Raw genomic sequence first — 15,257 nt, forward strand, 5'->3', positions numbered from 1 at the left:
ACTTCAAGGTATATGTTACTAGTTTTATGCTTGTGTATTTTTACATTCAAAATCATTAATTAGAATATATATTTTGTTATATAAAGGTTTATGTCAATACCAACAATATAACGTGTTTACCTGTGTTTTAAGGTAAATCTTAGTTTTATAAGTAAGTTATTTCCAGCCTTTTATCTAAATTATGAAGACTTTTACGGAGGGATTTGTAAAAATATTTTTCTTGGCATAATTAATATAACATTTTATTCCAAAATACATGGCGAAAATCTATTTTTTTAAGGCAGTATATGCCATTTTGTTTTACAGGATGACAAAAGTAAATATTGATAAATGACTTTGTAATTATTTTTCATCTATTATACATTTCAACAACATTAAAAAGGAATTTTGAACCTGGCTTCATCACATGACCAGATTTCGTATTTTCAAAATGTGTGCAAATTAGTGCATATTTAATTAATTAGTGCCTAAAAAATATCAAGGATCAGTGAAGTCACGACCGTGTTTTCTTTCTGTGATAACAAAACAAAGCTTACTCTCGGTGTCCTCAGTGGTGTCTGCGGCTCTGATCACTCCTGGATCCAATTAATCACGGCCTACAGAGTCAGCGCCATTCAGCGGTGGAGGAGCGGACTCTACCAGGCTTTAATCATCATTGTATCAGGTTTAAAGGACACTAGCTCGGTTTATTTGAACCACATAGGTTCAAGGAAGTGGCGCAGAATGGGTAAGTTTGAGACGGGTCGAAGGAGGCTGAAAGTTGCGTTAGTGGAAGGGGAGAGAGGTATGCATATGAAGCGACAGTTCACGTCACTCTCCTTGTTTTGGGAGTCTGCCATCAGGCCTATACTACGAAGCGAGTTCAACATACCCAGGGTCTCTTTGGGTTATCTGCTTTAACAAACTCTGACATACGAGGTCGTGATTATCAGTCCTATGATGCCGGTTATCAACCCAGGGTTGCCAAGAGCGCGTTCACGTAAAAGGGGCGGAGTTAGCGTCATTTAACCTATCACAATCATCACCGCTTCTGCCGTCAGCAGATCGTCATATCGACAAACACTACAAAAACGAAAAACCATATTAACGATATAAATACGTTATCTGCTTTTTGCGGATGATGTGGTCTTGTTGGCTCCATCGAACCCGGACCTCCAGCGCGCACTGGGGCGGTTCGCTACCGAGTGTGAGGCGGCTGGGATGAGGATCAGCACCTCTAAATCTGAGGCCATGGTTCTCGACCGGAAAAAGGTGGTTTGCCCCCTTCGGGTCGGTGGGGAGTCCTTGCCCCAGGTGGAGGAGTTTAAGTATCTCGGGGTCTTGTTCACGAGTGGGGGGAAGATGGAGCGTGAGATCGACAGACGGATCGGTGCGGCGTCTGCAGTCATGCGGTCGCTGTATCGGTCCGTCGTGGTGAAGAAGGAGCTAAGCCGAAAGGCGAAGCTCTCGATTTACCGGTCGATCTTCGTCCCTACCCTCACCTATGGTCATGAGCTTTGGGTCATGACCGAAAGAACGAGATCTCGGATACAAGCGGCCGAAATGGGCTTCCTCCGTAGGGTGACCCGTAGAGATAGGGTGAGGAGCTCGGAGTAGAGCCGTTACTCCTCCACATCGAGAGGAGTCAGTTGAGGTGGTTCGGGCATCTGGTCCGGATGCCCCCTGGACACCTCCCTAGGGAGGTGTTCCGGGCATGTCCCTCCAGGAGGAGGCCTCAGGGTAGACCCAGGACACTCTGGAGAGACTATGTCGGTAGAAAATGGATGGATGGATGGAAGAGACACAGCTGAAGTAACAAATGCAGGAAGGACAAAAAAAAGGGGAATCTGCGAGCAAAAACTGCAGCGTATATTTGTCCCATCGTTAGTTCACCTTAGAACTGACTATAATAACTCGTTTCTTCTCTGAACTGAATGTGTTGCTCTGAGTCTTTAAAGTGGAGACTAGAAAAGGTTTTAGAAGTTATATGTAAACTGCAGCTCTGACCATCACAAACAGAGCGAGTTTGAGACATTAAACTTTAATGAAAATACAATTCAAAGCCACAAGAAAATATTTGTTATTGTACATCTTCAACTAACATGTTACGGCGCTTTCTTCAGTCTCTGTTGAAGGATATCAGTGAAACATAATCATTAACTAAACTGACTATAGTCTAATATAAAATCATGCAGGACACATAAAGTGTCCTCCCTCCTCTCCATCAGCTCTGGGAGCTCCACAATCTAAAGATCTGATTGGTCAGTGGGCGGAGATTTTCAAAGTTTGATCTCTTATCTCCAACATAACCTGCTCCAGAGCAGGTCAGGTGTTCAGCATAAGTTACCGTGGTGATATACCCAGGTAAAAAGTAATCGACTCTCGTAGGACTGAAAACCCAGGGTTAACCCTGAAGTTACCCCGCTAAGCTCAAATCCTGCTTCGTAGTATAGGCCTCTGGTTCTCACTCGACGATTAAGTGTGAAAGGGAGTTTCCCTTTGCTAAGTACACACTCACATGCAAACGTTCAAAGGTAGATTTGATGGACTGTTGGAAAACGAACTGAATTGGCCCATGGTTTTCTTTTTATTTCTCTTAGCATGCTTTACCCTACCCTTTACATCTTAAAGGGCCATAAAGATTTTTTTCAATGACTCAAAGGTCCATTTATTGAGGTCATAAGCACTAATACTGCAATATTCAAAACAAACTGTCCTTTTCATTTAAAACAACAACAACAATACAAACTAAAATAAAATGTGATTTACATTTGACGTAAATTAAAATCAGTTGTTGAATGAGACAGACAAAACGTGATCCCTGTCATGAATCCAAAACAAATACTATATCCGGAGAGGGATAAGAAAACCTTTCTTCTTTAAAATCAACACAAAGAACCTAAAAAAGAAGGACATTTATTTTTTGTGCTAAGGTGAATCAAGAATCTCAGGAAATCCGAAACTAACATACATGCTAAAGTCAAACCAAATGTCCTTTCAGTTCAACAAAAGTCAACACTTCCATAGATTCCTTTTGTACACATTGAGACTTAGTGCAGGTTGTAGGACAGACAAGTTTAATGATAACTGTGCATCCATTAAATACTGTTCACAGCATACGTTACAAATTCCTTCCAGTTTTAGATTCCTCTGTACACACATGGTGTGTTTACTCTTTGAATGTCAAGCTATCCCCACCCGGACTTACAAATCCGTGTGTCATGTTTGGGTTTCTGTGTGTCTTCCCAAGTGTGTTTGTTTTGTGTTTTCCTTTGTTATCCCAGATTATTGTTCTTCCCTCAGTGGTTTGTACTCTACATGTCTTTACCAGTTATCTCGTGGCTCTGTGATTGCTCGTGTTTTCCCTGTCGTGTATTTTGACCTTTCGTGTTTTTCTCCCTCTCGTTAGTTTCCCAGTCCTGCCCGTCCTGCAACCTTGTGTTTCCTCGTCGTCTCGTTTGTCTTCACCTGGCTCTACTACACGCGTGCTTTTGGATCACCTTTGAGTCACATTATATTTCATGTTACACATTTAGAGTCACCGTATATTTCTTGTTTCACATTATTGTCAAAACTTAACCAACAGGCTTACATTTTTCAGATAATAACAGCTGAACCTTGCCCACCATTTTTCTAATCCTTCACAGTTAAAACAGGCCGCCTCAGACACCTTGATTTGCTCATTAAAAACCGGATAGAGTCATGAAAACGCTGTGTGGGAAAGATTATTTGGGAATCTTTCCCGGGATTAGTCTATGAAAACGCAGCAAAATGCGCGCCGTACCAAGACGAACCGAGCCGGACCGCTCTGTGGAAACGGGGGCTCTTGATTATCTGTATTAACCATGACGTCATCAGACTCACATTCAACACTTTCATTCATGTTGTCACGTTCTTGTGTGTGTGTCTGTGTATCGTTCTGTGTTTGGTGGCTGATTCTATGTTACCGTGTGCTGCGGGTGTGCTGCACCTGACAGGTGGCTCGCTGGTCCGCAGGTGCAGCAGCCTCGCGGTCACCCACTCTGTTTGGGCACAAGAGGACCAGGAGTCCCTCTGCTCCACAACCAAAAATTTAAATGTATCAGAAGACACATGAACAACACAAAATCATCAATACGGAACCTAAACACTAAATTCAGCTCGTTTTTGAGGATCGTGAACACCTGTCTCCTGAAAGACACAATGTGTTTCAGGTCTGGTGATTTGCAGCCCAGAGGAATCATTTTAATCTGTGACACTAACTGATCGTTTCGGGACCAGCTCCTTCACCAACAGTTCAGTTTTTTTCTTTTTTATAAATGGGGGTACATTAGAAATAATAACTTTCTTTGCTGGTTTAACTAGGGACATCTCCTGAGTGAGTGTTTCCTTCACCACCACTCCACTCTCCACCAGCTGATTCATCAGTTTCTCACAGCTCTAAAAAATAACCACGGAGCTGTTCATCCGTGAGGCAGACTTTACGCTGTCTGTACTCCCCCACCGACTGTAAAGTTCTTGTTCCACTGTTGACAGAGGCTGTTCATTTGATTTTTTATCATTATTATTATTATTATTATTATTATTATTATTGTTATTATTATTATTATTATTATTATTATTACTATTAGTATTATTATTATTGTTATGTTATTGGAAGGGGGGCCCCTGAAATAAAATCCTGCTTAGGGCCCCCACTTGGCCAGGGGCGGCCCTGGTTATCTATGTGTTATCTATCTACAGCCCTGATCCTTGTCACTCCCAGATGCGATAAACCGAACAGTAGTTTAGTGATTCAGCGGTGGAGGATCGGACTCTACAAGCCTTCAATCATCACGTTAATTGAATCAGACTAAAAGGACATTAGCTCGGTTTATCTGAATCCAACCCGAGGAAAGTGGTCCAGAACACGGGTGAGTTTGCGACAGGGAGCGAAGGAGGCTAAAAGATGACTGTAGAGGAAGAGGAGAGAGGTATGTCTGTGAAGCAACAGTTAAAGTCACTCTTCCCTCGGTGGATGACTGTCCTGTGTTTTGGGAGTCTACTGACCACTGCCTTCTGGTTCTCACTCGACGAGTAAGTGTGAAAATGGCATTTATACGTGCACACTCAATGGTAGATACGATAGACTGCTGAAACACAACGCTAAATGTTTTTATTTTTATTTCTGTGCATGCGTTACTCTGCTCCATACTGCTAAAAAAAAAAAATTCGGGTTCATTTATATGCGTAGGATTTCAAATTTGGCACCACTTGTGTCTGTGCTGGTTGTTCATTCACGGTGCATGAAGGAGACGTAAATTGAACTCATGAGTTTAAATTGCTACAGAATCGTATCAAATGTTTTACATGATAAATACTGAATTATGAACTTTTCTGTATGTTTTGAACCAAGAATTGTTTTTAATTGAAACTTTTTATAAAAGGTTATTAATTGCGAGGTTAAAATACATTTTATTAACCAAGGGGGCACTCTGTTGTTAGAGAGACACACACAGGCCTGAGTCACACATCTGTTGACATGCATTAATGGAGAAATGTCTGAGTGCTGTGGCAGCCCCCACAAAAACAAACTATAAAGTTATCATGTTGACCTATGTGAGCTTTTGGATGTACATTCAGTGGGGCACAACCACTTTATGATAAGATAAACAAGGACATTGACATTACTCTCTGGACTGATGCCCTTTTTTAATTTTACACATGTCAAGGGGTCATTTATGGTTTAAAAAAATACTATGCAGAGTCCCTTGTCAAATCTTACATACATACACAAACAACACACTTTCTCACACACACACATACACACCCTTTCTCTGACACAAACACTCTCATCAGTTGTCTCGTCAGTCTGTACAGCGACAAAGGATGTCTCGCCCATTTGTTTGACTATCTCCTCCCTGTACACTTAATACATGCAGTCTACAGTTTGTTTGAATGGTGTTTGATGTCCCTTTGAATATGGGCTGAGCTGCCTCTGAAGCCTCCAATCGCCCTCACTCATTGTCTCAAACAAACAACGGAAAATGCCTGTCGTCATGGCCCTGCAATGCAGTTTTTGCATTTTCCACAAAGTTTAACACATGTGATTATCCGAATGAGCATATACCTGTTCTCCTTCACCTGTCGTTATGCTGCTCAATGGATCGCCTGTAACGCCTGTCAGCGCTGTCAATTTGAGCGGCCACATTTACTGTTCCCAGTAATACCAGTTTCAGCACACAGTCCAGGCGACTCCTGCTGCTCTCATGTTTTAAGATCCTTTCAGAAAGATGTTTCAAGCCTTTGAACTCCATCCTTGACGAATAGCAAACACGGAAAACAGAAGAGTGCCTTCTTCTCTGTATAAAGTATTTAAACTTTATTTTTAGTTAAAAATGAAATAAAATAGAAATAATCCGATGCAAATGACGAACATGCTTATTATAGCTAATACCTTATGACATAATATGTAACATAACTTGGTTTGTTTGCACAGTTCTTTCTGACGCTAATAGGTGCAGCTGTGCCCCACCTGCCCCTAATGACCAGTCGCCACTGTGTACTTTAGGGGTGGATTTGTCATGTTTTGTTTTCCCTGTATGTCTACTCCCTCTGTGTTTACCCTTCACACTTAATTGCTCATTGGTTTCAGGTTGGCTCACAGGTGTGTTCACTTCAATCAGCTCATTATTTAAGCCGGCTCCTTCCATGCTGCCGGCGCCAGATTATTGTTCTTCCCTCAGTGGTTTGTGCTCTCCGTGTCTTTACCAGTTATCTAGTGGCTCTGTGATTGTTCGTGTTTTCCCTGTCGTGTGTTTTGACCTCTCGTTAGTTTCCCAGTCCTGCCCGTCCTGCAACCTTGTGTTCCCTCATCGTCTTGTTTGTCTTCATCTGGCTCTACTACACGCATGCTTTTGGATCACCTTCGAGTCACATTATATTTCTTGTTACACATTAGAGTCACATTATATTACTTGTACACATTATTGTAACCTTAGACTCATGCTACACATTAGTGTCACTTATATTTCATGTAGAACATTTATTCACCATTGTCACTCGTTGTTTAATAAATCATTGTTCGTTATTCTGTCTCTGAGTCGTGCGTTTGGTTTCAATTCAATTCTGAATCGTAACAGGATTTTCTCTGTGTTGGCTGTCATAGCTGTAAATGTGGGTAGTGGTTCATACAGAAACATAGTCTATATGCACCGTCCAGACTGTTGTGTTATGCCTCTGATTAAATTGTCTTGTCTTTGCTTCTGAATCAACACATCTTTCCTCCTTTTTATTCTTTTGTTTTTTCCACAGTAATGTGGACAAGCAATTACCAGCCCCTCAGAGGAAAAGGGCCCCCAAGACCTTTAACCTCTGCAAAAACTGCACGTGAGTGCAAACACCATCACAGCTTCTCCTGAACGTTGCCTTTTTATTTATGACTTCTATCAGATGAAGGCATGTCGGTGAAACTCAGGGCTTACTCACCTGGTTGTGTATTTATATCTTCGTGTGTGTTTGTTTTTTTACAGGAAAATTATCGAAAAAGTATTGGAGGGTTACTCTCAAGACTGGCAGAAGCACGAGGACAATTATATTAAATTCAGGTAAAAAAAAGAAAAAAAGCTCTTCTGTCTGTCTTTAACTTTAAGGGGAGAACATAAAAGAAAAAAAGCTCAAATTAAACATTATAGACAGGAATGAGTCCTCAAACCCAAAAGTGAGTTAGCATTTTAGCGCCATGTTTTAAACTTTAAAAGTCAATGGAGATTTAAGATTAATACAAGCTTAAGAGATGTTGATGTTTTGTTAGATGAGATAAACTAAGCTAGCTAAGGTCCCCACTTGTGAATCTTAAAGTTTTCACGCATACTTTAAACAGCGGCTGCTGACAAGTGGCTTTTTCAGTGGTCTTGCAAATATTCGCTGAAGCATAACGGTCGTGACATCAAAATCGACCGACCGCTGTGTAGTTTGCTTGTAGCATAACGTTAGCTTTTTACTTGTCTCAACTGCATTAACACTTCAAATTTCATATAAATGGTGTTCATCCGCAAAGATGATCAGAAGCGTGTTTGCCACAGAGCTTATTTTCTCTAATGATCCACCGTCCAATGCAAAAATCCCATTGGCCACTCCTTGTTTGAACCCATGGTGAAGCTACTTCCGGGTAGGCCTAAAAAAATACATCATCACTATTCCAGTCTATAGTCAGCATGGTATGTTATACATCTCCATTAAACACTGAATGTCGGAACAAAATCCAAATCTGTGCAGGATCAAAATAGATTCCTCTTTACATGGAATAAAGAACAGCTGAAGAAGTGAGGAATGGAAGTGTAAATTAATGTGGAGTAAAGATGAGGAATTTGGTCTAAGTATAAGACACATTCACTGGCAAGGACTACGCCATGACCATAGACGTTTAAGATACAGTATTTAATGATAGATCCTATGAATGATGAGACAGATGAATAAAGGCTAAGGTAATGAATATAATGGCGAATGCTGCTCTAGAAGGATAAACTGACTGCAGGGCAGAGGGAAACTCAGGGTGGGGAAACCGTCTCTCACGTAGATCTGCCTGAGCTGATCACTACCCCAGGCTGTACCTGCCATTAGACAAACGAGATAGAGGGATGAGGAAAGAGGCAGAATGGACGAGAAGAAGGGAAGGGAGGGTTGGTTGTCTAAGAACTGAGACAAACGGTGTAGAGTAGGACGACGTAGTGTAAGTGGGCTTGTCAGGTGATTGGAGGTGTGGTTTGGGCGTGGTCCTGCTCCCAAACTTAAGTTGATATACATTAACTCCCTTTAAAATCATGTGAGTGTGGGTAAAACAAAGGACTGTGCCTAAAACATACAAGTGCTCTTAATGTTTTATTTTCTCTTACAAACATTTAAGGGAAGGTCAACACTTCAGTCTCTTGTGTACAGTTTGACAAAGTCCTTGTGGTTCCTCAGATCTCTGCTGAGAAGCAACTGCAGCGGTTTTGACAAAGCCATCATTACCCAGGCCAACACTCCAGTGGGATCCAGGCTTTTTTATGATGCGGAAAAGAAGAGGAGCCGCAAGGTGTCTCCTGAAGATTTCAGCACCTTTGCAAAGGTATTTTGTTTGGCACTCAGGAATATAATCAACACATCCACAATATACTGTATCTGCTACTCTCTTTCATTTTTGGCCACCCCTGGCTGACAGCATGTATTACGTAATTTTCACGACTTTGTCATCCACAAGTTTAAAGCTGCCAGTATACGTCACAATGAAGTAATATACTGCTGAATTTATCCATGAAAAAAAATCTAATTGAAACCTGAGATCCAGCAGTAGTTTTGATCTACTGAATTATACAGTTTCGTCATCCGAACTCCAGAGATGAAAGAGGAGGGGAACAGAAGAAGAAAATTAATGACTTTTAATGTTAAATGGCTCAAGCTCATATTTGACCATATGAATACGTTGTACTCTAAGGATTGCCAGATTTACAAAAAAACATTTTAAAACAAACTTTTGGCTGGTGGAAGATCCGGTTGGTCGGTAACTTTAAAAATCTACTAGTCATGTTAGCTAGTGATCAAAAAAGTTCATTTAAGGACCAGCTCATACATTGAACTTGATGAATCTGCAACATCTGACAGAGCATATTTTTTTAATATGATCTGCTCACCAAGACGTAATGTAGTTAGAACATCAAATACGCATATTATTAATGACAATACCACTGTTTATTCAGGAATATATAAACCATAATCTGCCCATCATGTGATCAGATAATAGACAATTGTAACATGGCTTTAAGTCACATTATTGGCAGCATTTCTCCAGAGATTTGGGAATGAACTGAACAGGTTCGCAATTTTTTATAAGTCCAACATCATTTTTTGAGCTGCCCATAAGGTGCTTGCAACCTGTACAAGCAGAGGAGAAATGTCTGTGTGTGGGAGCCTGAAATAGAAAAGAGGAAGTTCACTCTCTTCCACTGACAGTGAGCTCTCATAATGAGAGAATGTCTGTGAGTTTGAAAGGAGGGGGAGAAAAAAAGCTCCTGGGTATGTAAGAGAGGGGAGCCAGTCATTGGATTCTTTACATATAGTAGTTTAACAAACAGACCAAAGTCAGGCCACTGGTCAGAGTGAGCTTTAGAGAGTGAAATATGCGGGTAAGAATTCTATACATCATAGTTTCTTTTGAGCAGGTGTGAGTGCCACAGCTGCAGTACAATGTATGCCATTAGTAAACACTTCTAAGCCACTTGTGCTTACATAAGAAGTACAATGTAAGCTCTCAGGTTTCATGCGATCTGCAGAGGCGATAATCATTGAGGCAGCTGAGGTGGATAAATATTTTGATGATTCATAGTTATTCCACCACTGTTAGACATACAATGGTGTGTTTGGACTAAATTTCACACCTGAGAAAGACTGTAGTGCATTCGTCTCCATGTCGCAGGAGGAGGATGAATGTGAGTTTATGCGGCTAATTTGTAACAGATCAACACAATGCCGAATGCACACAAGTCTCATCCCAACAAATTCACAGGACACATATCAGACATCAAGAAAGAGTTGTACATTTGCATAAGATGTTTCATTGCATCTGTGTGTAATATTCTGAGACACCATCCCTGCCTAGTCTGTCCTGCAACAATGACTTCATGAGTTGTTATCTAAACCAAAACTGGTGTTGTTTCACGAAAAAGGAGTCAAGGTTGTTTGAAAACAGGGAGTCAAGGTATGTTGAGAACAGGAAGTCAAAGTTGGCACATCTGGTGTATCAGCTTTGAAACGGTTAAAGTGTGAATGTGCCATTTCTCACAGTCCGTCTACATTTCTGACCTTGAGGAGCTGATCAAACGAATACTCTTTGTTCAAACTGTGCTTGCTCCAGGTTTGTGCAACATGTTTTATGTCTGTATGCCTCTCTCTCTTTTGCCAAGGTCTTCTGTTATCACAAATGCAATAAACCACAATTTATTGTATTTTAATTTTTGAACTATGCATTTTAGGTTGCAGTTTTACAAGTGGCCGGGGACCAGCTGGCAACTAGCCGGAAAGGCTGAAGGTGCTCCTTATATTGTATAAGGGGACTGTCAACGGAATAATAAACTAATATACTAACTAAACTAAAATGATCTACCTGTCCTCTTGACCCTATTCCCACAAAAATTCCCACTTTTCTATTCTCACTACTGTCACTATGGCACTTTAATAGATGTATCATTGATTTTTCTCTATATCAATACGGCTCACGTATGACTGTCATCACTGTTTTGTGCACGTTCATCCTCTTCAGCAAAGTATGTTTACATTCAGTTAAACATGACTTGCATGACTGCTTGCTGCAGATGTGATTCAGTGCTCTCTTGGGTTGGCTGCATATGACGGGTCCTTCACGAGGATTTCCCCAGCTGTGGCGTCCGTTGAAAAGAAATCTCTCCACCTGCGGGTCTAGGATGGGAACATTTTAAAACAGGAGTTCACTCAGTGCGTTCAATGCAGTCATTCAAACCAGTGACAATTAATTCTTTGCAGCGTGCTCTATCAGCGCTCAGTGTGCGTGTAGGCAAGTGCGAGTGTGTCTGTGATTAAAATGATCCTGAAACGAAACATTAATTAAGAACTCAAAGTACAAGAAACATTACGTTTTGTAAAAAGTGGTCTTAAAACATTGCTTTTCTCTGGTGCCTTTGGCTGCTAGTTTATCTTTGTCTGTTTTGTTTTATTATTTTAAATGAGTTTAAATTGTGTTTGTTTATCTTTGTCTTCAGTAAAGCACATTGGGCATATTTTTGTATAAAATGTGCTATACAAATAAAATTGAATTAAATTGTTGTGTAGTAATACATAGCCATTGATTACAATTCCAGGAGCATCCTTTCTCAAATAAGACATGGGACACGTGTGCCGTTGTCGGGAACGGAGGCATCCTGAGTGACAGCAACTGTGGAGAGAGCATTGATTCAGCGCAGTTTGTAATGAGGTGTCGACTCGCAGTATCAAAAATAATTTCTGCTGAAATTCCATAAAAAAGATCTGACTCTTTTTTTCTTGCTCCTTCAGGTGCAACCTTCCTCCATTGGGAAATTATGATAAGCATGTTGGTGTCAAGACGGACCTTGTGACAGCGAACCCAAGCATCTTCATTTACAAGTGAGCGCGAGGATGGATCTCACTTGACTGTCCTTACAGACTTCTTTTGTCTTCTTGCTTTATATCTGCTGTTTTGTCTCCAGGTATGGGTCTCTGACGAACCGTCGTCGTCCCTTTGTGGAAAGTATGCGTGTTTATGGAAACTCCCTGCTTCTCCTTCCCACCTTCTGCACTGGCATAGACATTGAAGTAGGTCTGCGGGCCGCCTACACTATTGAGGAATTTGGAATCCCCATGAAGCCAGTCTACATTCACCCTCAGTACTTCCAACGTCTGGCTGCTTTCTGGCACACAAGAGGCTTGCGGCAATCAGCGTGGCTGAGCACCGGGCTAATTATGGCTAGCATGGCTTTGGAGGTGTGTGAAAATGTGCATCTGTATGGGTTCTGGCCCTTCAGTAATCACCCCTTTGAATTCTACGACCTAGCGAACCACTACTATGATGACACAAAATTTAAATCTGTACATGCCATGCCCAAGGAGTTTGAGCTCTTGTTGCAGTTGCATCGTCGGGGCGTGCTCAAGCTTCATCTGGGAGATTGTCAACAAGGTAAAAAGTAGACCCATGGCGTACTGACAGAACAGAAGCAAAGTGCCTTCTTTGTATCATTAGGGTAAAGCAAATCACTCGTTTAATCTATCATGTTCCTAAATGAATCAGCTGAAATATGGGAGGAGGGTTTTTGATTTAAAGGGGAATTTCTATGTGAGGCTCAGGGCTACAGTGTAGATATGTTGACCTGTTAATGATGGTGAAGTGAATTATTTAAGGTTAAAAGGTTACTATTGGTGGCGCCGATAGCGCAGCGGCAGCGCGCGCACCATGTTGCGAGGCTTTGCTCCTCGCCCGGGTTCGCGTCCGGCCTGTGGCCACTTTCCCGCATGTCTCTCCCCACTCTCTCCCTGTTTCCGACTCTATCCACTGTCCTATCAATAAAGGCAAAAGGCCAAAAATAAACCTTTAAAAAAAAAAAAAAAAAGGTTACTATTGCTCTTTTTGGACTGTGTAAGATTAGAACAAGTCATATAACCAACCACCAAAGCTTTTAAAACAAACTGAGTGTGAAATGAGGAAAATCAAATCCTTCTTACATGATTGTTTGACTTCTACAGCTGCACACTGGAATGTGAAGAATCATAAACTCTTTCACCACTTCAACAGATATATCCAGGAAAACTGTTGAGGGAAGATGTTTGGACTTTACACACTTCTTTCACATGATTGTTTTAAAAGACGTTGTTACTGATTGTGTGCGAGAGTTTCCACTCTAAAACACTGACAATGCTTCATTAAAAAGCAGCAGATGTCAGAGGACCTGAAGGGGTTGCGTCTCTCTAGCATAATACAAACCATCATGGCCGCCCTCTGGGAAACCCTAGAAGGAAAGAGAATAGAGACACTTGTATATATGAAGGTTAATAGAGTGACTTGTGTTGATATTTTGCAACCACGTGCATTGCCTTTCATGCTGATATTTTAAAGGTGTTGCCAGTGATTTTCTTTTTGTAATGCAGAGAAATGATGTTCAGGCTGTAGATGACCAAAGCTGTCGACTCTATGAGCCCACTTTAAAAGAAATGCAACATCTGAGATTTTGTTTCCATTTTAGTGAATAACACAAGGTGAGAGCCAATATTGTGGAATTGAGGAATAAATATTTTTCACAAAAATATATTTAGGTTGTTTCAGTGTCTGGATGTGAATGTGTGTATTGTCAAAGTAAAATTAAAATTAAAAAGTGCGATTCAAATTAAGTTATTAAATGAAATATAATCCCAAAGAAGATTACAGACAACACACAAGTCAATCATAGAGTCTAGTCAGACATTGTGTATAATAAAAAAAAAAAATTATAAACACTATGCAGTTAGTTGTTGTGATTTGTAGAATGTATTCTTAAAATTAATCATGACAAAGTGTTAATAAATTAACTTGTGCAGCAGCATTTGAAGAGCCTTCATTGGTGATTGGATCATCTTCACAAGGATCTAGTGTGAAGTCCAGTAGTGGGTTTCGGCCACTAGATGGCGCTCTTTGCCCATGCAATGTGAAGTGCATTTTGCACTGTACAGGGAGAGGTGCACAGTTTTAATGAGGCTTGTATTTATATACGTCTTCTTTGACAGGTTGCACAACTGAGCTCGAGCTGGTGCAGAGCCTGTTATGATACTGCGTTGTAATTGTGTCAACAACGTAAACCATTTTATCAACTCAAGAGTATCTACAGGTTTAAGTCACTTTAGCACAACAGGCCCAGGCATCACAATTCATTAGTGTTGTTGGTGTTCCCTGGTGGTTTTGTTTGTGATTATAATACATTTTCCAAATTTTGAGGCAAAAAAGTTAAAATGTGGACTAAAATATTCTCCATTAAGACTTTTACTCTGTTTGATATGTAAGTTAATTTTCTGGGAAAGAAAATGAAGTGAAAAACATGAGGGAGATAAAAAACTTGAATCAGTGACGATATGGCTAAAATGGAATAAAACATCAGTAGAAGCCATGTTGGACACTTTGTGGAGCTGAACTGCACCAGCATGTAGAAATTAAAACAGATTTTTATGGGTTTATTGTGATCTTCATATTAAATAAATGCACTTTCCACACATACAATGTTTTCCAATGATATAAACCTTTAATGGAATGATTTGATTGATTGAATCAGACAGAAAATGTAGTTTTTACTCAGAACAGATGGACGTTAATAACAGAGCAGGAGAGTGATTGGCTCTTAACATGGGTGGATGATGTGTTCAGGATTTTTTTTGTTTTTCTGGCTGCAATAATTACATAAACACAATATAGACACTGCTATGTTCATACACATGTACACATTTATTTGCAAAGCAGGAATTTTTAAATTTCTCTTCACACAAAGTATTCCCACACAGTAAGGGAAGTAGAGGAGAGGATAATGAGTAAAAATGATGTTCTCTTCTCGTGCATGCTGTTTGGAGGCAGGGGAATGTAAAGATAGAGGATTAACTGGCGGTTTGCAAATCAGATTTGTTCTTCTGCCTCTGAACATCCTCACCTGCCCAAGCAGGTGAAAAACTTAATTACATTTATGCCTTACAAATTACTTCTGCAGTGCAGAAGGTTAGGAAATCTATTTTGGTGTGTTTGTGAAATTGCACCTTAGACATGTTTATGTTCCTTAAACCAG

At 40.5% G+C, this 15,257-nt stretch overlaps 1 protein-coding gene across 1 annotated transcript; it reads left to right on the forward strand.

The window, feature by feature from the left end:
* Window positions 1-7,207: 7,207 nt before the first annotated feature.
* On the forward strand, window positions 7,208-13,950 carry LOC306827674 (alpha-2,8-sialyltransferase 8F-like; the record flags this gene model as incomplete). Its single annotated transcript, XM_079349632.1, has 7 exons — window positions 7,208-7,326; window positions 7,470-7,544; window positions 8,902-9,046; window positions 11,808-11,920; window positions 12,001-12,090; window positions 12,174-12,869; window positions 13,072-13,950. Coding segments are annotated over 6 exons (1,020 nt in total), but the record flags the coding sequence as incomplete, so codon positions are not given.
* Between the last annotated feature and the right edge of the window lie 1,307 nt (window positions 13,951-15,257).

Source organism: Symphodus melops (genome assembly GCF_947650265.1).
Source record: "Symphodus melops genome assembly, chromosome: 8".
Classification (NCBI taxonomy): domain Eukaryota; kingdom Metazoa; phylum Chordata; class Actinopteri; order Labriformes; family Labridae; genus Symphodus; species Symphodus melops.